The 22741-nt window shown below is 38.1% G+C and overlaps 1 protein-coding gene across 1 annotated transcript; it reads left to right on the top strand.

Annotated features, from left to right (window-relative positions):
* On the top strand, window positions 1–22741 carry LOC130906844 (scavenger receptor cysteine-rich domain-containing group B protein). The gene is made up of 11 exons (XM_057821511.1): window positions 1–56; window positions 4431–4570; window positions 5716–5748; window positions 6341–6379; window positions 9170–9472; window positions 9564–9632; window positions 11914–12309; window positions 15244–15309; window positions 15394–15708; window positions 18736–18825; window positions 21822–22741. Exons 1-11 carry the CDS (start codon window positions 49–51, stop codon window positions 22142–22144), a joined length of 1782 nt encoding a protein of 593 aa, XP_057677494.1. The 5' UTR covers window positions 1–48; the 3' UTR covers window positions 22145–22741.

Here is a 22741-nt window from a genome sequence, read left to right as displayed (position 1 = left end):
CATGACTATGAGGGAACTTTACCTGAAACAGGAGATGCGGGGATACCAATGAAGCGGTAACCTTCATTCTTTGTTGTTCTTTGGCCCCTCCTGATTTTTAACCATAGGCGGAGAAGGGTGTTGGACATTTAACATACAATGATGTGCTTTTTATTGTTTTACGTAATCTCTGTCAACGAAGCCAGATATTTATAGTCGGACAGAGTTGAGGAGATGAAAGACCTAAAACACGAACTGCTGTTGGTTTGAATGTTTTTGAGCCAAAATTTAGACCAACTCTGGGAATTTGGATCTTGACTAAGCTACAGGCTCATTTTTTTTCAGGTGGAAATCTATTTTCATTTTTTTCTGGTCATTTAAAATTTCGGTGACACCAAATACTTTCGCGAGAGGTATGTATAATTTAAATTACTTTATGTTGTTCATAGGTTTATACATGATAAAATATATTTTGACACAAACCTTGCTCTGTGTTTCAAAAACATCTAGTTAAGTGGGTTATTAAACTACTAATTTTAATAAATATAAGGCTTTTATAGTTCTTTTTTAATTACCAAATAAGGTTAAACAGAAATACAATACAATTATGCTTTTTAAAAACTAAATGAATAAATTAAATTTTAACAAAAAGAATATTTACTACTGCATATTTTTTCCGTTTTGTTTTAATTTATGTAAAAATTTGGAATATTTATATTTACTATTACTCATTGCCTACCATTGACAACAATAGACATCCAATTCATTTGAACTGGTACTAGTAGCTGTGAATGTTCATCTTTTAGTACCACTGATGGCGCCAGATGCCCAATCCGTTTTGACTGGGAACTGGGAGGGGTAAATAAACCAAACAGACAGGACGTTTAGCGCCGTCAATGGCAGCCAATTACTTAAATAAGTGCTCTATAAAAGGTTAAGTGTAATGCATTAAGATGCCTATCATTGGTTTCAATTCCTCTTTAACTTTCATCTTTGTTAGAAATTATTTTAAAATATAATTAAACGTTGCAGCTTAGCATATCCTGTAAATAACCAAAGTTCCAAATGCCGGTGTTGTCCTTAAAATACATATGGCGGCGATGAGGTTTTTCAACAATTAGAGAGTGAGAAGGGAGGGGAGGCACACATGACACAAAAGACAACATTATTCTCAAGAGGATCCATGTTTTATCTTATTTTGAATGGAGAATTTTCGTCTTTCATCGCATTGTCAATTGTCCAGTTACAGGAGGGTTTTGTTTGTATAGTAAAATGGCACAACTGTTGTTAAATGGAAAATCACATCTCGTTCATGAAAAACACATTTGGTAAAAAATTTATATATATATTTGGCGGCCCACACTCTCGAAAACACGGCCAAAGATTCTAACATGCCCGCCCTCCTCCTATCGTCCAGGAGATGAGAGGCGCCCCTGCGGTGTCATCAGGTGCTGAAGCGTTTTAGTGACAGATTACAGGAAGCAGTGTTTATGCCTGACGATGGGGGCCCTAGCAAGCAGAAATGTCTTTTTGTGCCCCCCGGGTCCGGAATGTCCACTATCTCAAGGGGACAATATCAAATTCTCTTCTCATCATCCCTAATACGCATTCCTGTGTAAGGTCAGGGGAAATTTTATGAAGGAAAAAGACAAATATCCCAGAGCTGAGACATGCCAGACTGCAATCTTTTGATCACAAGATTTATTGAGGGAAAGGAAGTGTTTTGTCAAGCTATATTCACTTCAATTTACTCCATTTCTAAGCCTTCATTGCATTCGCTTTTTTTCATTTATTTTTTAAAAATTATTATTATTTAAAGTATCAGCTTCCTTTTCTTTAAGGTGTGGGCAATAAATCGATTTAATGAATTGATTCGAGTTTTTTTTTTTTTTTTTTTTAATCTGGGGATGATTTTTTTTAAAAATCGATTAAAAAAATTTCAACTTTAACATAAGCGAAATCTAAAAACAAATGATTCAACAGATTATTCAATGAGAAAGCGTTTGTTTCTATGTGGAGTTATTAGCATTTGGGGGCTGACAGCACACATAGGGGGAGAGAAAAGTATTTAGGACATAGGTTTTGCACTTTATTTACATTAGTTTTGTTTAGTTATGTTTATTAGGACAGACATTTGCTCTTTATTATCATTACTTTTGTGCAACATTTAACATTTTTTTACGCAAATGACTATTTTTGGTAATTGAGAAAAAGCATTAACTTGAACCCCATGAAGACATGCGTCCACATATGTGGACAACATTTGCTGTGCGAATGATGTCCGCATATGTGGACGCCAGGTCCAGTTTATAATTACATATGGCGGAAAACACAGAAAAGGCTGAAAAAGCAGTTTCTGCTCTTGCACCCCTCTTTAAAATAAACTGCTGTATTTTAAGCCAAAAGAAGTCTAAGTCTAATATTTAGTTAAAAAAAAAACACTTTAAAAAAATTATTTACTCACATATTTTAAACTTTTGAACAAGTTACGTCACAGTGAAAAAAAGTGTCTGTAAATAAGTAACGAGTATCTACCTCATAACTATCGCTTAATTGTATTTTTTTGTTTCTTTTTTTTTTTTTTGTTACTGTCGCGTTTTCCCTGATATTTTAGATGATAAATAATCAATCCACACAAAGAAAAATTGGGGGAGGAGGGGGACATTTAAAAGGGTAAATATATTAAGCAGAAAATCGTGACCACTCCTTGATGTCAACGATTTCTGCATCGCTACCCTTGTTATATTACCACGTTTCACCCATAAAATCTCCCAAAAATCCAGCTTTGCCCATTCAGAGCTGTGTCTTGAGACTCGGTGATAAACGCTATGTGGAGTTTTTGGATCGAAACAAGTATGCTAAAACATCTTACTAAAATCATGGCGTCTTTAATTATGCTCTTTCATGCTCTCACCTACAGTTAGGGTTTCGCTGTTTAAAAAAAAGTTGTTTTTTTTTTTTTTTAAATGCCATCATGTTCAAAATTTTTCTTTCGCCAGAAAATTGAGATTTCAAGCCTTCCAATGATGTATCACACATGCATATAGGACAATTTTGAAATTTGGCCAAATTGGGGCTGTCAGAGCGGAACTTCAAGTCACCTGAGTGTTCGCCATATGCATTTCTATTATTAATAATTATCTTTATACATCTTATATTATTATATAAAAGTATAAACTAATAAAAGTGATACCCTGCAGCCCTCGTGGGGATAAGTGGCACAGGAGATGAATGAAGAAATTGAAAATATTCAAAATTAATTAAAACAGAAATACACTGTACTTATGGCAGGGTTTATTTATTTTATTTATTTATTATTTATTTATTTTATTTATTTGTTTATTTATTTATTGTATTTAACTCATTGCCTGCCTTTGACAAGAATAGACCTCCAGTTCGTTTTAAACTGAGAGGACTGGCTCTGGATGCTCATTTTTCAGTACTAGTGACAGCACTAGATGTCCAATTCATTTTGACAGAGAGAGGTGTATGAACGTCATTGAACGTCTAGCAATGTCAATAGCAGCCAATGAGTTCAAGTGGTAGCAGAAATAAAAATTCTCACACAATGTTTAAGCAATGGTCATTCATCATGTTGGCCGCCCCCAGTACTATCTCCCTCTGATTACTGAGTGATTGTCTGTGAATTCCAAAATTCTTTGTCTCAAGGGAATCCCCCTGAATTAGGAAACCTACAACACAGGTGACACCTGCCCTCTTCTTTCCGCCTGCTAATACTGAGAAAAGCTAAACAAAAACTATTTTCCGCAATGGCTCCCTGCCTTGTATTTCACATGTCCCCAGGGAGCACTTTGGTTTTGTATCACACTTTTTACAAGTCTGTAGTGCTTTCTGTGGACAATCATCAATACTTCCTACTGCTGCAGGCTCATTTAGGAAAACAATCCAATACTATAATTAGGTGACAATGGAACTAGGCTGGAAATAAGGTCTGTTTGTTGTAAGCTTGGCTGATAGATTTTATGAATTTATTTTTTTATTTTTTTGCAGATGATTTTTTTTTAATTATTATGTTGTTATAGCCAAAAATGAAGTCTACAGTAGCAACCAATTATTCAATAGATTATTCTATGTGAAAGAGTTGTTAAGTTATTACTCTGTATTTGGGGGCTGACAGCACAAATAGGATAGAAAAAGATATCAAAGTGATGTTTTGCACTATATTTACCTTACTTTGTTCAACATTTAACATTTTTAAACCCTTTATATGCATTATTTCATTTGCCCGAGTCAAAATGGATTGAATGTCTAGCGCAGTCAATAGCAGCCATTGAGTTAAATGAGTGCCCTATAAAGGCTTGAACCATTTTTTCTTTGTTTCTCTGTCTTTTGTTCTCATTGTCTATGAATGTATGTATGTATGATATACAGTACCATGCATTAGTCGACATTCTTATTATGAAGAAGGCCATTTCATAAATGTATTGCAGTTGGATGGTCAGTCAGGCAGCCATGCGAGGACAGCGAGCGGTGGAGAGCCTTTGCAAGTGCTGGAACCCAACTATCTGGCTCCTGCTGACTTTGCTTGGATCCCTTGTGTTAGTGGCTCTCAGTGTGCTGTTTCGACTAGGTGAGTAAATCTGAACTACGTTTGATAGTGTTAATTTATTATTACTTTAATTTATTTTAATTTATTATTACTCCCTGACACTATTCTTCAGTGGTTCACATCTTATTTACATGATAAGGATTTCTTTGTGTCAATCGGAAACCATCAGTCAGAACCAACCAAATTCACTTGTGGAGTCCCTCAAGGGTCAATTCTTGGACCATTTTTATTTACCATCTATATGCTTCCCCTACCTCAGATTATGGAACAGTATGACATCTCCTATCACACCTATGCAGATGACACACAACTCTACATTTCTGTGCCCCCACATGATTATAGTCCCTTAGCCTCCCTGAGTAAATGCATTCATCAAACCACATTACACCGGTTTTGAAATCGTTACACTGGCTTCCAGTGAGTCAAAGGATAGACTATATAATACTACTTCTCGTTTACAAACACTTAATGGCCTTGGACCAAAATATATGCTTGATTTGTTCGATTCCTATGAAACATCTAGACCCCTAAGGTCGTCTGGAACCGGCCTCCTGTATCTTCCAAGAACAAGAACCAAGCAGGGTGAGGCAGCATTTAGTTATTATGCTCCTCACCTCTGGAACAAGTTACCTGAAGGTCTGAAGTATGCTCAAACTGTTAGCTCCTTTAAATCAGGGCTAAAAATGCTTTTGTTTAACACTGCATATCCATAACTGTCTATATATGTCAATCTATTTGCTTTTTATTCCTCTTGTGCTTATCTCCATTGCTGATTTCAATTATTAGCAGTAGTAGTAGTGTTTGTTTTATTTTTTATTTATTCATTTATTTTTTTATTCTATTCGGGATTGAATGCGATTTTTATATATAAATTTATTTTCTATTTCGTTTGTCTTTGTTTTTACGGTCTATTGATTGTAATGTGATGTTCCTGATCTTCATGTGATGTAAAGCGCTTTGAATTGCTTTTTGTTGAATTGTGCTATATAAATAAATTTGCCTTGCCTTGCCTATTGTGAAATAGTAAAATATTGTGATTCACTATCACATGCCATGTTTAAAAAAACAAAAACTGAAATGCACACCAGTTATGCTCAACCACCAATAACAACCTTAATATTGTGTTTTGCATTAAATATCAGTAATGTTATGTACTGTAATTTCAGGAGAAATCAAAGTAAGCAGACGTGCTGCACCCGGTAAGTAACTGTGATTTTTGAGTACATCATATAAACAAGAATTACGTACGTGCAACCAACACTCACTCCACAACCTCTGCACTGAGGATATTTGAGTAGTCTGGATAGTATCACAGGTAAAATGCAAGTTTCAATGAACAAACAAAAGGCAGAAGCCTTTGAGGCGACCTAGACTGGGTGTGAAGCAAAGAAACATGCACCTGAAGTCTTTGTTAGGTGTTGAAACTGAAGAAAAGTTTCCAGGCGTTATGTCTCCGGTTAAACATCTTCCCTAACAAAACAACCAGAAGCAAAAATGTAGATATCATGGGAAAGTGGTGGCTCAATTCTGGATGTGCACTCTGACAATTTCTTAACTCTTTGGGTGCCTTTAATGATGATAGACACCTAATTGAAATGAGTTTATCACTAGCAGACGTCCAATCCATTTGAACTGGGCGGCTGGCGGCAAGTGAACATGTTCAAATGGATTGAACATCTATCTCCGTCACTGGAATCCAACGAGTTAAATAACATTTAGGTGGCCTACTACTGTTCCCTACCTTGCTCTTGTTTCTTACTGTCTGATTTCTTCTCCCATTTGTGTTTTCAGCAAATGATCAGCAATACCCAGTGAAAAAATATTACGAAGGTAAGCACGGTTATCAAAACTAGACATACATGTACCTGCCCCATAATGTCACAATGTTCAGGAAGTAATTGTTGAGATCCAGGTCATACTGTAGAATACAGTCTTTAGAGTTTAGGAAGTGTCTTGTCAATCTATACCATGGGAAGAACACATTTTTGTACTTAAATTACATTCAAGTTTGCATTCACACAATGCAATGCAAGACTGGTTTATTTGGTTTAAATGACCCAATTCAGATCATTTTACTTCCATATGGCCTAGTTGGGATACCATACAATATATGTCATGGAGCAGAATATAACACGTTCAAAAGGAAATACGACTGTCCGACTCCCTCTACTGGCTAACTCACAACCTACAGGCAATCATAAATAGGGTCAGCTCCCCAATCAAATTAGAATAATGTCTATCGCCGTCAATGGCAGTGAAATATGATCAATGCCAGTCATTCCAGTAGAAATGGATTCAATTTCTATCACTGACAATGGCAGTGAATAAGATAATCAGCCCTGTTAGAAATTGCACTCTTTAAGGCCCACAAGACCCCAGTAGAGGTCAAGGGAAACTATATTAATTATCTTTTTGACGTGTTCGTTAATTAGAGTGGGGGTATTTACTAAATGATAATAGATTTCAATAAAAGCATATCAGAGGATTTTGAGATAAAGTCAGAAAGGCCAGACTGAGATGGTTTGGCCATGTCCAGAGGAGAGATAGTCAGTACATTGGCAACAGGATGTTGAATTTCCATATGTCAGGCAGTAGGTTCTAGAGGACGACCAAAGAAGAGGTTTATGAATGTAGTTAAAGAGGACATGAAGGTTGTTGGTGTGAGAGCAAAGGATGCAGAGAACAGGGTAAGATGGAGACAACTGATTCGCTGTGGCGATCCCTGAAGTAAAGCCGAAAAGAAAAGATGAAGAAGAATAAAAGAGACTCACAGACCTGATACAGTAATTTGATCCGAGTTACCTTACCCTGAGAGTGCCGGCGATGGCGGAAGTATCAGTATAGTCCCACAGGCTGTGTGCTACCTAAATACTCAAAGGGCGTGAAAAATTAGCATCTAATAATATGAGAAGATGATGTCATTATGAGGCGATGTCTTGCGCCCCTCTTCTGGAGACTTCGGTGCTGTCACCGGTTCCCTCTTCTTGGCGCCGTCGTGACCTGTTGGCTTGTTATTTCTACCAAGCTAATCAATTTATTGTCGTTTACTTATAGCTTGGCCATAGAGTTCGTAATGATATTGACAGGACACATTCCCCACACATTGTGCCACGCCTTAGAGTAGGGGGTCAAAGTCTGTTGCAGTTATTCTCAAACACATGCAGCGATCCAACGCCGGATTTAGGTTGAAAAAGTACTGCATACAAACAGGAAGGATTGTCTCAGGAGTTATTTGTCCGAGGATTCAAGGTCATTATTAAATTTTTCGTACCATGCATTTTTAGACGTTGTGAAAAAAATCAATGGGAAAAATTAACCAATGGCGTCATAATTCGGAATATTACGTCAAATAAATGTTAACTGCCCATTTTTTTGCTTTTAACCAAGAGTCAAGACTTTTCAGACTGTTCATATCTATAAAGAATTCAGGGATTTAAACATTTATTCACAAGAATTTTCAACGTAAAAAGCTCTAAAGCGGTCCCACTGTGGCTTAAGGACTAGCAGCACATTCGACATATTTATGTAAAATAGTTGCTAACGGCCCGGTTTTTTGCTTTTAACCAAGAATCCAGACTGTTTTACGTACATATCTATAAAGAATTCAGGGATTTAAGCATTTATTTATAAGAATTTTCAACGTAAAAAGCTCTTTGTGGTGATAAGGTGGCGCCACTGACAAAAAAAAGACTAGGAGCACATTCGACATATTTACATAAAACAACTGCTAACTGCCCGTTTTTTTTTTTTGTTTTTTTTTTTTGTTTTAACCAAGAATCGAGACTGTTTTACATCCATATCTATAAAGAATTCAGGGTTTCAAGCATTTATTCACGAGAATTTTGAACGTAAAAAGCCATTTGTCTGTGTTTCCACTCTGTCAGCTTTGACAGAGATAGGCCCCCTATTAATCAGCCCTGCACCCCGTCAATACATTATGAAGTCTATGGTTTATCACTAGCAGACGTCCAATTCATTTGAATTATGAGGGTGGCAGCGAATGAAAAGTTGTGGCTGCCATAACTGTCTATGTCCTGTCTATATATTATGAAGTCTATGGCTTGGCTGTAGGTGAAAAGTACCAGATGCATCTTGGAGAGTACAGATTATGAATTTGTACATTCAGCTGATTTTACAGTAAACTAGGAAGGGAAAAAGTTCACTCTCTCATGGAGTCAGCAAGCGGGCATGAGAACAGATAATACCATTTGGCTGAATGGACGTTTGCTTAAAAAGTGTTCAAATAGGTTAATACGAGTTAATAGATTATTGTACAATTAAAGTGTTACGTGATAAAAATATATGCAAGCCAACAGCCCCAAAATGAAAAACTGGGCCCTGGGCATCGATACATCTGTGTCCCTAGATCATATCTACCAAATTTCCTTCTGATCTGTCCACAAAAAAAAAGGAAGAGTACCATTTTTAGTTGGTGTCTTCCTTAAGAACAACAAGAACAACAACTAAGTAAGCGAGAACTTGAGACTTAACACCGGGCGGTCTAAAAACTCTTGGAAAGAGATACCCTATATGATTAGCATCTGCACATGCAACGGAGTTGCTTTAACAATCATAAATGCACAAAGAACAATCTAACATTGTCTTCCCTTCTGTCCAAAGTGCGACTGGCAAATGGGTTAACCAGGTGTGAGGGCCGTGTGGAAGTATACTACAATGATACCTGGGGGACAGTCTGTGACGATGACTGGGACATGTTGGATGCCCAAGTAGTGTGTCACCAGCTGGACTGCGGAATAGCTGTGGGCATGGGAAGCAGCTCACCGTATGGACAAGCCTCTATACCCATTATGCTGGATAACGTGGACTGCGCGGGGGGTGAAAAGAATCTTGGTCACTGTGACAGTCTAGGCTGGGGCATACACAACTGTTACCACTACGAGGATGTGGCTATTAAATGTCGAGGTACAACTTGAACGCTATCGTACCAGGGTGGTGTTGAAACACCATTTATCTGAAATGCTAATATTTTTCTTTATTCATCTCATGCTGACAGAACCACTGTTAGTTGGAGTAAAAGCTTCAGGGGGTGTTACAACATCACTGCCCAGTAATGCAGTTTTAGGTAAGTACTTTCTTCATGTTAATAAGTAGCTTGAATAACTTTTGTTTCTTTTCTATTATCAAAACTACAGGGGACAATTTCCAGTATCGTATTTGGTCAGTCCAAGCCAATTGTTTGCTTATGAATAAGGAGAAACTAGACAGTACATTGCTTTTCCCCAAAACTCAATATGCACTATGCTTGGAGCAACAGAAATACAGTGTTTTCTTGATGGTTGCTTTGGTTTGTACTTTTTAGATACTTGCCATATGACATCGAACTTGAATTTGATTAGAACTGGACAAAAGCAGAAAAAAAAATGCGATTGAGCACACAATCCTGTACCCAAAGATATCGACCGAAAACAACAACAACAAAAAATGGTTCATTAGAAAATATGCAAAGAGACCTTTTGTAAATACTGGCATGTTCAATTTATTTTGTGCTGCAAAGACAGGTTTTTTCAGTTATATCCCTGTATGAATAGTGCATGACTCATCAGTTCCAGATCGTCTCTATACCTTCCTGGTTTGGCTTTGTAAGGGTAGCTACTGTACAGTACAACTTTCATAACGCATAAAGCTGATTGTTTACAGGAATAAGAAAAAAAAAGAATAATGCCAAGAATACAAAATGACCCACAAAACTGCTAAGCTTTGTCACTGACATTAGCTCAGTACAGTGATTTCTCATTTTCCGTGATTAATGGGGACCAGACCCCCCCCCCCCCCCGTGATAAGTGAAAAACCGCGAAGTAGCGCCCCCCCCCCCCCCCGCAAAAAAATGTTTTTGTTTTTTTTGTGTGTGTTCAATGCATTTATTCAGATCTAGCATTGGAAAGAGATACAAGACTTTTTTTCACTCCCCCCATTGTATAATTTAAGAAAAAAAAACCATATATATATATATATGATTAATCAATGGTTTTCAAGCACTTCAAATGTAATAATTATAAGTTTTAAACATGTTACTGTCCCACCAAATTATTTTTACACAAGTAGAAAAATGCTTGTCTTTATTAAATGCTTGGAATGAGTCAACTCAAACCCGCACAAGCTGCTCACTTACACACAATGAGTTGCCACAGCAACTGTTTAACAAGTTAACCAATGATTGATGCATGCAGTGCTTTGAACTTTCGGTTTCAAAGCATCACTGCCAAGATCAAACCTTAATGTCTGTCAGTCATCGTTAACTTTAATAAGCAACCAAGAAAAGTAGCAGGAGGGAGAGTGACACTACGTGATCCGATTGGGACAGATCATCTGTAGCTATTCATTTGTTTTTTAATTGAAAAAAAATCTGCGATGGACTGAGGGCACGAAGTTTGAAGCAAAGTAGCGAGGGATCACTGTACTTCTCAAATAGTGGGGCGCGCCCCCAGGGGGGGCGCAAAGCAATATCAGTGACGCATGTGACCTCGGGGAGCATACTTTTTTGCCTTACTAGAATAAAATGTAATTGTACATCCACTCAGTGGGTGGCAGTGGCACTCATTTTCAGGGAGTGCGTAGTATTTTTCAACCAAACAAGAGCACAGAGCAAAGAGCACAGTATCTATGAGGAGAGAGAAGTGCTAAGACGAGGAAATATGACCAAGCGTATGTAGCGTTTGGCTTTGACTTTTAATACAGTGGGAGACGGTGAAAAAGTAGTCTGTTTACTGTGTCTAAAAATGTTTTCAGCGGACAGCAGGAAGCCGAATCAATTAAGACATCACCTAAAGACATTAGACCCCATTCCCATTGGTGAGCCACTTATTTCAGTGAAAATATGTCAAATATTGCCAACAATTGTCCCGCTTTGTCAGTGTTACATCAGTGAACCAGTGAGCAATGTTAGCATCATATAAGGTGGCATATCAAGTTGCTCAGTGCAAAATAACCCCATACAATAGCAAAGGTGCTGATACTGCCTGCAGCAAAAATAAAAATTGTCCCTCTGTCCAATGACATTGTTGTTTTTGTTCTAGAAAATTTTGTTTTTTTTGGTGAAATTGTTCCGTATATTGTCCTCGTGAGTTAATGTTGCAAATCAATTTATTATTTATTGATTTCATTAAATTTTATTTTTCAGCATTAAATGGTCAAAAATGTACCTTGAGTGTATTTTTACAGTTTGGATGTAAATAATTGAGAAGCACTGCACTAACTGTACCTATTGACCATCATTTTTCATAATCAAGCATTAACCTATTTTTCCCTTAATCATTTCTCTATCTGCTCTTAATTGCTTGTTAATTTAATTAGTTTAACAGTAGTTTGTGCAACTTTTCCATACAATGAGCCGTTTCCATTTTCAGATGGCGCCATACGTCTAGTTGAAGGAAAGAACTCCTGCCAGGGCCGTGTGGAGATCTACTACCAGGGTCACTGGGGAACAGTTTGCGATGACGATTGGGATGAGAGGGAAGCCGAGGTTGTGTGCCGGCAGATGGGCTGCGGCAATGCCGTTGCAGCTCACACCCACTCTTATTTTGGTCACGGAGTTGGCTATATTCTCTTGGACAATGTGAACTGCATAGGCAATGAAGAGCAGCTGGCTGACTGTTCAAATCTTGGTTGGAGTAACCATAACTGTCGCCATCATGAAGATGCTGGAATCACCTGCTCTGGGCTAGGGCCCGCTTCCACTGTGCCATCAGTTTATCCTTCCACTGGAAGCCAGGGTTCGACCGTGTCTACACTGGAAACAGCAGGTATCATGTTTGTGCGAGTCGTAATTGTTTGCATACCAGGGATGAAAGTGAGCCAGAACGGTCAGGAATGCAGTTCTGGTATAAGATTCAGGGCCAGAACGCAGTTCCGGTGTAAGATTCAGGGCCGGAATGCTGTTCTGGTACACGGTGCTTTGATTCCGAAAATATGACGGCAACTGTCAAAACATTATGTAAAAAAAAAATGCTAAGCTGCCACACATGCATTTCATCGCCAAGAAGAAAACAATCTACCAACATCAGATTTACATACACAAGTGTTAACAACAAGCATAATAAAATACTTGTGTAGCGTAATCCGTTTCCAACAAAATTTATTATTTATTTTATTCCATGGACAACAGGGAGGTTTCCCCAGCTGCTGCAGTTATCTGAGTCTGACGATGATGAGTCGCGTCAATGTGCGAATGCACGCAGCAAAAACAAAACAAAAAAAAAAACACTTGACCCATTTATCCGTTCAGTTGGCTGACATACTGACATGAGATCAGCAGAGATAGTTAGCTCTGATTGGTTCAAATGTGCATGTTTTCTGGAACAGCAAAAAAAAAAAAAAAAAAAAAAAGTTGTTTAATCGATGCGACAAAAAAGGGCAATGCAACATAAAATGGATCAGATCTTTAAGAGCAATGAAATAGATGAGGAGGCTTATTTATTATATTTAGTTTTATTTGCTCTGATGGGGAGGTTCAGAACATCTTAGCTGTCAATGTGCACTTTGGACTTATATTTGCTCATTTATGTTAGGCTACTTATTCATTTCCTTATGATTTAAAAAAGTCAATGTTTGCGCAATCTTCAAAATATATTCCATTTCACTCTGCATAATATAAGTCATTTGTACTTATTTTTCTGAATGTATGTTACTTATGTCTTTATTATTTAAAAAAAAACCAAAGTAAACGTTTACATTATCTTCAATTTAAATATACATCCTATGTTCTTAAGTAGTTAAAATTGAAATTTGGCATTTAGTATGTGAGGAAATGAGGGAAAATAAAAATTAGGAGATGGAGGCTGGGGTTATTGCATTTTTAACTTTTATTTTGCAAATCATTGAAAAACAATTTTGAATGAAAGGTTTTTGTATGTGTTATAGAAATAACGGTGCTAAAACAATTTTCTTTGCATTTCAGTAGTTTAAGAGGTTTGACCCCCCTACCCCCAAATATATATATATTAGGGCTGTCAAACGATAATTTTTTAAAATCAAGTTAATTACAGTTTTAAAAGTAATTAATCGCAATTCAAACCATCTATAAAATATGCCATATTTTTCTGTAAATTATTGTTGGAATGGAAAGATAAGACAAGATGGATATATACATTCAACGTACGGTACATAAGGACTGTATTTGTTTATTATAACAATAAATCAACAAGATGGCATTAACATTATTAACATTCTGTTAAAGCGATCCATGGATAGAAAGACTTGTAGTTCTTAAAAGAAAAATGTTAGTACAAGTTATAGAAGTTTTATATTAAAACTAGGGCTGTCAAACGATTAAAATTTTTAATCGAGTTAATTACAGCTTAAAAATTAATTAATCGTAATTAATCGCAATTCAAACCATCTATAAAATATGCTATATTTTTCTGTAAATTATATATATATATATTCTGTAAAATAATTTGTTGGAATGGAAAGATAAGACACAAGATGGATATATACATTCAACATACAGTACATAAGGACTGTAGTGGGCATTTCACTCTACTGTCATTTAAATCTGTCTATGCTGTCCTCACTCCGAAGCGTGTACTTTTTCCAAAGCTAGACAGCTAGTGAACGACGCCTTAACAATCAGACTTCTTCCTTTTTCATCTGATTTATTAATAAAATGGCCTCAAACCACTGTCCTCTTTAGACCGTAGTGAAACTACACAAAAAAAAGTACACAAGCATTGCATTAGCAACAACGTTAGCTTAGCACGCTATACAGGTTCACTAAATATAAACAAAAAGCGTCTCATACAAAAAATATAACATTTCGCTTACTAACATAATATGTACATTCTTTACAACAACCATACTTACGGACGAATCTTGTCCAAGGATCATATAAGCACAACATTACAACGTAGGCGTCAGCCCGAGACGTCGTGCAGCCATATTGAACTGGCAAGAAAGCAATAAACCATGTCGCAAAGCGACCACAAGAGTTCGCTGTTTGACAGCACAAAAAACCTTGCTGTAAAACTTACCAAAAGGCAGAATACTGTCTGAGCGGGACATGTGCGTTAATTGCGTCAAATATTTTAACGTGATTAATTTAAAAAATTAATTACCACGCGGTAACGCAATAGTTTTGACAGCCCTAATTAAAACCCCTCTTAATGTTTTCGTTTCAATAAAATTTGTAAAATTTTCCATCAAAAAATAAACTAGTAGCCCGCCATTGTTGATGTCAATAATTACTGACACAATGCTCATGGGTGCTGAAGCCTATAAAATCAGTCGCACCCAAGCGCCAGCAGAGGGCGGCAAAACTCCATAAAACACAATTAACAAGTGAGCGTTTCACTGTACCGTCATTTAAATCTGTCTGAGCGGGACATATGCGTTAATTGCGTCAAATATTTTAACGTGATTAATTTAAAAAATTAATTAACGCCAGTTAACACGATAATTTCGACAGCCCTAATATATATACGTATATATAAAATTTCTGGCTCCGTGGCGACCTTCACGCCGGGGAGTTCCGGCAAGAAATTCTAGCCACTTTCACCCCTGCATACAGGACAATAGAAAGAAAAGAACTTTATTTCTTGTAGTTGAATAAATATAACGCCCCCAGCCATGAATAAAAGTATATACCTCTGCAAGTTGGCCAAGAGAGGGAGACATTTCTCCCCTCTTGTCCTTATACCATCGCTCAGTGACTTGTATTTTTTGCATCTTTTTTCTTTCAGTAACAAATGAGGATGTCACAGCTACAGAAATTAAAACAAGTATTCGTACAGTTGCTCAGACAAAAGGTATAATTGTTCAACTGATAAAACTACATGCCCAACTTGAAACTGTTTTCCAAAATGTGATCATAAAAATATGTTTCTTTGCAGCTCCGATGGCTGTCCGTGTGGTGAACGGACAAGGCAGCTGCCAAGGTCGCGTAGAAGTGCAATACAATGGTGTTTGGGGCACGGTGTGCGACGATGGCTGGGATATGCCTAACGCACAAGTGGTGTGTAGGCAGCTTGGGTGCGGCATTGCTCTTGAAGCGAAATCACAGGCTGCTTTCAGCTTCGGTACGGGTCCCATCCTGCTGGATAATGTGCAATGTACTGGTGATGAAACACACCTGTCCAAGTGCTCCCATTCTGGTGTGGGTCAACACAACTGTGGTCATCATGAGGACGCTGGAGTTGTTTGCGCACGTAAGGCTTGATCTGAACTCCTTGACATCAATCAATAATCAGGGAAATTCACAACATTAAGAAGTCACACTGGAGTATAAGTCGCATTTTTAGGGGTACTTATTTTATCAGGTACCGAGCACAAAAATAATAGCAATCAACAGGCTAAATATAGGCATCTGTTAAAGTGCCTATGACAGCAAAAAGCATGTTTATTTCATATTTCATACGGTATTTTATGCTCCTGAATGAAATGGACCGCTTGGATGTGATTGATTTATTCAATTTTTTGAATCCCGAGCCATGAAAATGAGTGACTTCCTGGGTTGAGGAGGAATGCGAATGTGACGTACCTGGGTCAGCATCTCAAAATACAGCGTTGCTTTATAGCATGCAGATGAACTGCCGATTTAGCTGAGTAATTTGTTTACTTTTCGCATCACGCCAGCCAAATGTGCTGCAGGGTTTTGTTGCTGCACCAAGGAAAAGCGTGTGAGCCTTTTAGGGTTTCAAAAAGTTCCCATTTACCCCGAAATTGGCCAAAACAAGTCCGACAACTGTGGGACCATTGGATTTACGAAGAAGTGAGTAAACATCGTGTTTTGTATTATGTCAAGTACTGGGATCATGGCTCATGTAATACTAGTCCTTCTAAAAAAATTTGCATATTGTGATAAAGTTAATTATTTTCTGTAATGTACTGATAAACATTAGACTTTCATATAGATTCATTACACACAACTGAAGTAGTTCAAGCTTTTTATTGTTTTAATACTGATGATTTTAGCAAAAAAGTCAAGAAAAACCAAAAAGCCTTATCTCAAAAAATTAGCATATTTCATCCGACCAATACAAAGAAGTGTTTTTAATACCAAAAAAAGTCAACCTTCAATTAATTATATCAGCTATGCACTCAATACTTGGTCGGGAATCCTTTTGCAGAAATGACTGCTTCAATGCAGCGTGGCATGGAGGCAATCAGCCTGTGGCACTGCTGAGGTGTTATGAGGCCCAGGATGCTTCGATAGCGGCCTTAAGCTCATCCACAGTGTTTGGTCTGGTGTCTCTCAACTTCCTCTTCACAATATCCCACAGATTCTCTATGGGGTTCAGGTCAGGAGAGTTGGCAGGCCAAGTGAGCACAGTAATGCCATGGTCAGTAAACCATTTACCAGTGGTTTTGGCACTGTGAGCAGGTGCCAGGTCGTGCTGAAAAATGAATTCTTCATCTCCATAAAGCTTTTCAGCAGATGGAAGCATGAAGTACTCCAAAATCTCCTGATAGCTAGCTGCATTGACCCTGCCCTTGATAAAACACAGTAGACCAACACCAGCAGCTGACATGGCACCCCAGACCATAACTGACTGTGGGTACTTGACATTGGAGTTCAGGCATTTTGGCATTTCCTTCTCCCCAGTCTTCCTCCAAACTCTGGCACCTTGATTTCCGAATGACATGCAAAATTTGAGCAAAAGTCCAGTGCTGCTTCTCTGTAGCCCAGGTCAGGCGCTTCTGCCGCTGTTTCAGGTTCAAAACTGGCTTGACCTGGGGAATGCGGCACCTGTAACCCATTTCCAGCACACGCCTGTGCACGGTGGCTCTGGATGTTTCTACTCCAGACTCAGTCCACTGTTTCTGCAGGTCCCCCAAGGTCTGGAATCAGCCCTTCTCCACAATCTTTCTCAGGGTGTGGTCACCTCTTCAGGTTGTGCAGCGTTTCCTGCCACACTTTTTCCTTCCCACTGAGGTGCCTTGATACAGCACTCTGGGAACAGCCTATTCGCTCAGAAATTTCTTTTTGTGTCTAAGCCTCTTGTTTGGTGGAGTCAATGATGGCCTTCTGGACAGCAGTCAGGTCAGCAGTCGTGCCCATGATTGCGGTTTTGAGTAATGAACCAGGCTGGGAGTTTTTACAAGCCTCAGGAATCTTTCGCAGGGGTTTTGAGTTAATTCGTTGATTCAGATGATTAGGTTAGTAGCTTCTTTAGAGTACCTTTTCATGATATGCTAATTTTTGGAGATAGGGATTTTTGGTTTTTCTAGACTTTTTTGCCAAAATCATCAATATTAAAACAATAAAAGAATTGAACTACTTCATTTGTGTGTAATGAATCCAAAACATATGAAAGTAATGTTTATCAGTACATTACAGAAAATAACGAACTTTATCACTATATGCTAATTTTTTGAGAAGGACTAGTAATACAGAGGTGGCTTGCGTTTTGTGGCTGACAATGTTCCTTGTCCACCGAGAATGCCACTCGGCCGACCACCAGCGGCTTGTCGCACCCCCCCCTCGATCCTCTTCGCGTGCCCGCCGGGAGAGCGCTATACTCGACTTATGCTCATGCCGGTTCTCCATATCGTCCAGACTTCCAGCCCCCTCTGCCTTCTTTGTGTACCCGGCAATGGACCACTATCCTCGGGTTGGACTCGGGCAGCTACAATTGAAACAATGATATTTTGCTGCTCTCTTCGTCGCATTTTCCTCGTTCTGAATAATTCCCAGTTCCTACTCAATGGGCTGAATTCTAAATCAGATGAAATCGTGACCCTGCTGACGTCATCCTACAGCTGGGGACGCTAGAGCACTATAATGACAGGCAGGGCTAAACAGCAGATTCAAAAGGCTAATTTCTCGTCATCTGCGCTTTGCCAAATCGTTGTATCTAGTCTAATCGTCTCAAAGTAGGATTTTAATTCACATAATAATGCTATATAATATTTTTTTATGCTGTCACAGGCACTTTAATGGAACATATTAACAGTTATTCAGATAACTAAATCCCAAATAATAGCACTTGTTTACCAAATCTCGGCCTCACTTCAAATCACTACCAAAGCATTCAAGTCCAGAGAAAGTATTAAAAAAAAAGAAAAAAAAAAGTGGTATTTATTGTCCAGAATATTCAGTGTATCATACAACTGTGAGACCACCTGGTGGCATTGTCATTGAACAGTCAATGTTTAATTATATAGGGAAAGTCTTGATATTTTTCAGGAAATAAATATCATTGGATGTGTTTTTCCTCCTCATTTCCTCCCAGCCATGATACCCTTCAATGGATTTGCCCGTGACTTTAGAGTAACAGAAGGGATCGCTTCCAGGACCACAACCTCTACACCAATTGCTGAAGGCAAGTTTACGCTTCATCCAAGCAGTATCAGAGAAAAATACGCTTCATCCAAGCAGTATCAGAGAAAAATACCATTTTAACCCTTCATAAGGCAATTGACGATTTTTGGTCATTTAAAAAAACAACCTCATAAAGACCTGGCATCCAAATATTTAGACATCACATATTGTGACCTACAATTACAATTTTACATATATACTGTACACTATTATTTTATGTATGTATATGTTTAATTATTATTCATCATTCTTTTAAAATAATATACAGTACAGGCCAAAGGTTTGGACACACCTCATTCAATGCAACACAAATGAAGGTGCCAACCCCATTGATAAAGCAATAAATTGCACTAATTAACCCTGAAAAGGCATACCTGTGAAGTCAAAACCCATTTTAGGTGACTCCCTCTTGAAACTCATCAAGAGAATGGCAAGAGTGTGTAAAAAAGTAATCAGAGCAAAGGGTGGCTACTTTGAAGATATAATATTAATATATGTTTTTAGTTATTTCACCTTTTTGTTGCTAAGTACATAATTCCACATGTGTTCATTCATAGTTTTATCACCTTCAGTGAGAATTAAAGTAAATACCTACTGGTAGTCATGAAAATAAAGAAAATGCACAAATGAGAAGGTGTATCCAAACTTTTGGCCTTTACTGTATATAGACTGTATATTATATAATAATTATTAAAGGGATCCACGGGTAGAAAGACTTGTAGTCCTTAAAAGATAAAAGTTATTTTGAGTTTTTATACAATTTGTAAAATTAGTTTAACTAGTAGGTCGCTACTGTTGTTGACGTCGCAGGGCGGTGACGTCACTTGGTTACGCTGCCGTACTTCCGCAGCGTCACTCGTTAGCTACATAAACATGTCGTCTGTTCTGGCCTTCCTATATAAACCCGAGTGGAACATTAATGAGCATGACAGCACCGTCAATATTTCACAAAAGCAACAAAAGCAAAATGAACAGGAAAGACTGGATGAGACAGACGAGAGTATGACAAAACCAGTGTTCTGCCAAAATGTGCTTGCCTGGCACGGCCAGACTGTTCTCCCTGTGTTTTTCAAACACTGAGAGTACAGTCTGGGACCCAGCCCATTAACGGCCTCTCGAGCAAGTACAAAGTACGGTAAAATCAGTTTTAAATGACCAAAAACACATCGACACATGTCATTGACAACAGTCTGTCTCGCGCTAGCCATGTTGAATAAACTCCGCTCTCCTCGTATGTTTACTTCCGCGCGCAAGTCCCTCGTCCCGCCCGTCGCTGATTGGTCCACTCTGCTGTCTGTTTGCTGTGGCTTGCTCCACCTTGGAAATTTTATCCGCTTAATGGTGAACAGACTCAATAGCTGGAACAGCGGTGAGTCTGGAGTACCAGGCTAAAAATGTGCTTCACCGGCGAAAGGTCCTACAAGAGGCAAATTTGACACCCAAAGTACTAGTACACAAAAAAACCCGCCCGTCACATCAGACCACAGGGATGGTTCCAGTAATCCATGTGCTTTGTTAACATGTCTTCAGCAAACTGTTTGCGGGCTTTCTTGTGTAACATCTTCAGAAGAGGCTTCCTCCTGGGGTGACAGCCATGCACACCAATTTGATGTAGAGTGCGGCGTATGGTCTGAGCACTGACAGGCTGACTCTTCAATCTCTGCAGCAATGCTGACAGCACTGCTGTAACTAGTCACATGACATTTTGGAGGGAAAATGACAAGCAGTACTCAATTTGGACATTTAGGGATGTACGTTTTTTCAAAGGGGTGCACTCACTTTTGTTACCAGGGGTTTAGATATTAATGGCTATATTTTGAGTTACAGTATTTTGAGGGGGAAATAAATTAACTCTATTATATAAGCTACACACAGACTACTTTTAATTGTGTCAAAGTGTCATTTTGTCAGTGTTGTCCCATGAAAAGATACACTTAAATATCTGCAGAAATGCGAGGGGTGTACTCACTTTTGTGATACACTGTAGCAATATCAAATAAGGGCGGTTTAAATACGCTACGTGACTAATGTGGTCAACAGATCAACAATCTGCTTTAAAGCTACCACAACAAAACACTATGCTTAAAAGTATGACAGGGAAACGCATGCAAAATGTATTTTGAGGCAATGCAAAGGTAATAAAAGACTGAATAAAAACACAAATAGTAAGTACTCCGCCTTTTCAACTGATGAGCACATGTGTTGGACGTCTCGCCGCCTAGAAGGAATTGCAGAAGACCGGTAGCGTTCGTCTAGTGACTGTGACAAACTACTCCATCACCCTGAGCGTCCATTACGCGTATAAAACGTGGTGCCCTCCGTAGGTCAAAACATGTAGTAAATATTATAGATGTTTATATCAAAGGCAATATTTTTTGTGTTTCTAATAACATATTTTAGTAAAAGAGAACAATTGTGGCTTGTTAGAGCCTTCAACTCCAAGTCTGAGGTTCCCTTTAAATGAAGTATGAATTTATAAAATGTTAAAACATAATTAAAATGAATAAAAACAGCAATGCACTCTGGTTATGGTCCTCATTAAGAGTAAAAGTTGATAAATAAAATAACATTACTGGGATACCAAATAAAAATGTCTTTTTAATAACATTAAAAAAAAAAAAAAAAAAACATTTTAAATAAAGAATATTTTGCATTTAAAAAAAAAAAAAAATATATATATATATATATATATATATAAGTAAGAGTACTGCTTTTTTGTCCTCTGTAAAAAAATAAAATAAAAATTAATGACAAAAAAAAGAGAATTTACTATTATCTCAATGCTTGCCATTGACATTGACATCCAATTCCAATCATTTAAACTGATAGGACGTCCGTGACTGCTCATCTTTCAGTGCGAACGGTCATTCGCACCTGTCCAAAGGGATTCAATGTCTAGCGCGATCAATGGCAGCCAACGAATGAGTTCAATGAGTGCCTTATAAAGGCTTAAATGTATTACATTGCTTGGATATTGATTCATTCTTTTTTGTGTAGGAGCACTAAGGCTGGTTAATGGTCAGCATGTATGCGAAGGGCGATTGGAGATCTACCTAAATTCTCAATGGGGTACTGTGTGCGACGACGCATGGGACATCCCCGATGCCAAGGTGGTGTGCCGTCAGCTCGGCTGCGGAGACGCCGTCGTGGCGTGGGGGGAAGCCTACTTTGGGCAAGGAACCGGAACAATTCTACTGGACAATCTCAAGTGCAACGGTACAGAGCTCTCACTGCAAAATTGCTCACATATACCTTGGAATGTGCACAACTGCGACCACTCAGAAGATGTCGGCGTCACCTGCTCACTGTCATTATTCTAAGCAACCACACAATGGGTGAAGTAGTTGCACCAATACTGGACTTGTGTAAAATATGTAAATAAAAGCTGTCACATTGCAAAGGGAATATTCTTCTAGCATTGGAATTCATGCACAACTTGAGATGCTAAACAAAGAAACCCCAGAATTCTAACATCTAACCACTATTAAGCACTTTATAACTCACTCGGAGTTGCGATTGTATGTAATGTAAATGCTGGACAGTGGCTAAAATGGCAACAAGAGTAGGAGAATAACAATGTCATATTTAATGAAGAAAAGCTATAATCTGTATTTCCGTGTTTTGGTCCAAGATACCACCAAATTAAACATTTCTGTAACAGAAACATAACATAACCGCCCATGCGTAATCGGCTTGTGAATATATTGAATCGCTACATTGAAAAATAAATTATTATACTTGTGTTTGGTAAAATCTACATGTACTGCAAAACAAGCATATACACTTTGTGCTCAATTAAACAGGCCCAGATTTCACATTGTCATTTGTGAGTTGACTGTGACTTTACTATTAATACCTTGTGACATTTCTGTTTGGTGATGTGGTGTTAGAGTTTTGTAGTGTAAAATGTGACTCAA

The sequence above is a fragment of the Corythoichthys intestinalis genome, chromosome 18 (genome assembly GCF_030265065.1).
Source record: "Corythoichthys intestinalis isolate RoL2023-P3 chromosome 18, ASM3026506v1, whole genome shotgun sequence".
NCBI lineage: Eukaryota > Metazoa > Chordata > Actinopteri > Syngnathiformes > Syngnathidae > Corythoichthys > Corythoichthys intestinalis.
This window is presented reverse-complemented; position numbering and strand designations above follow the sequence as displayed.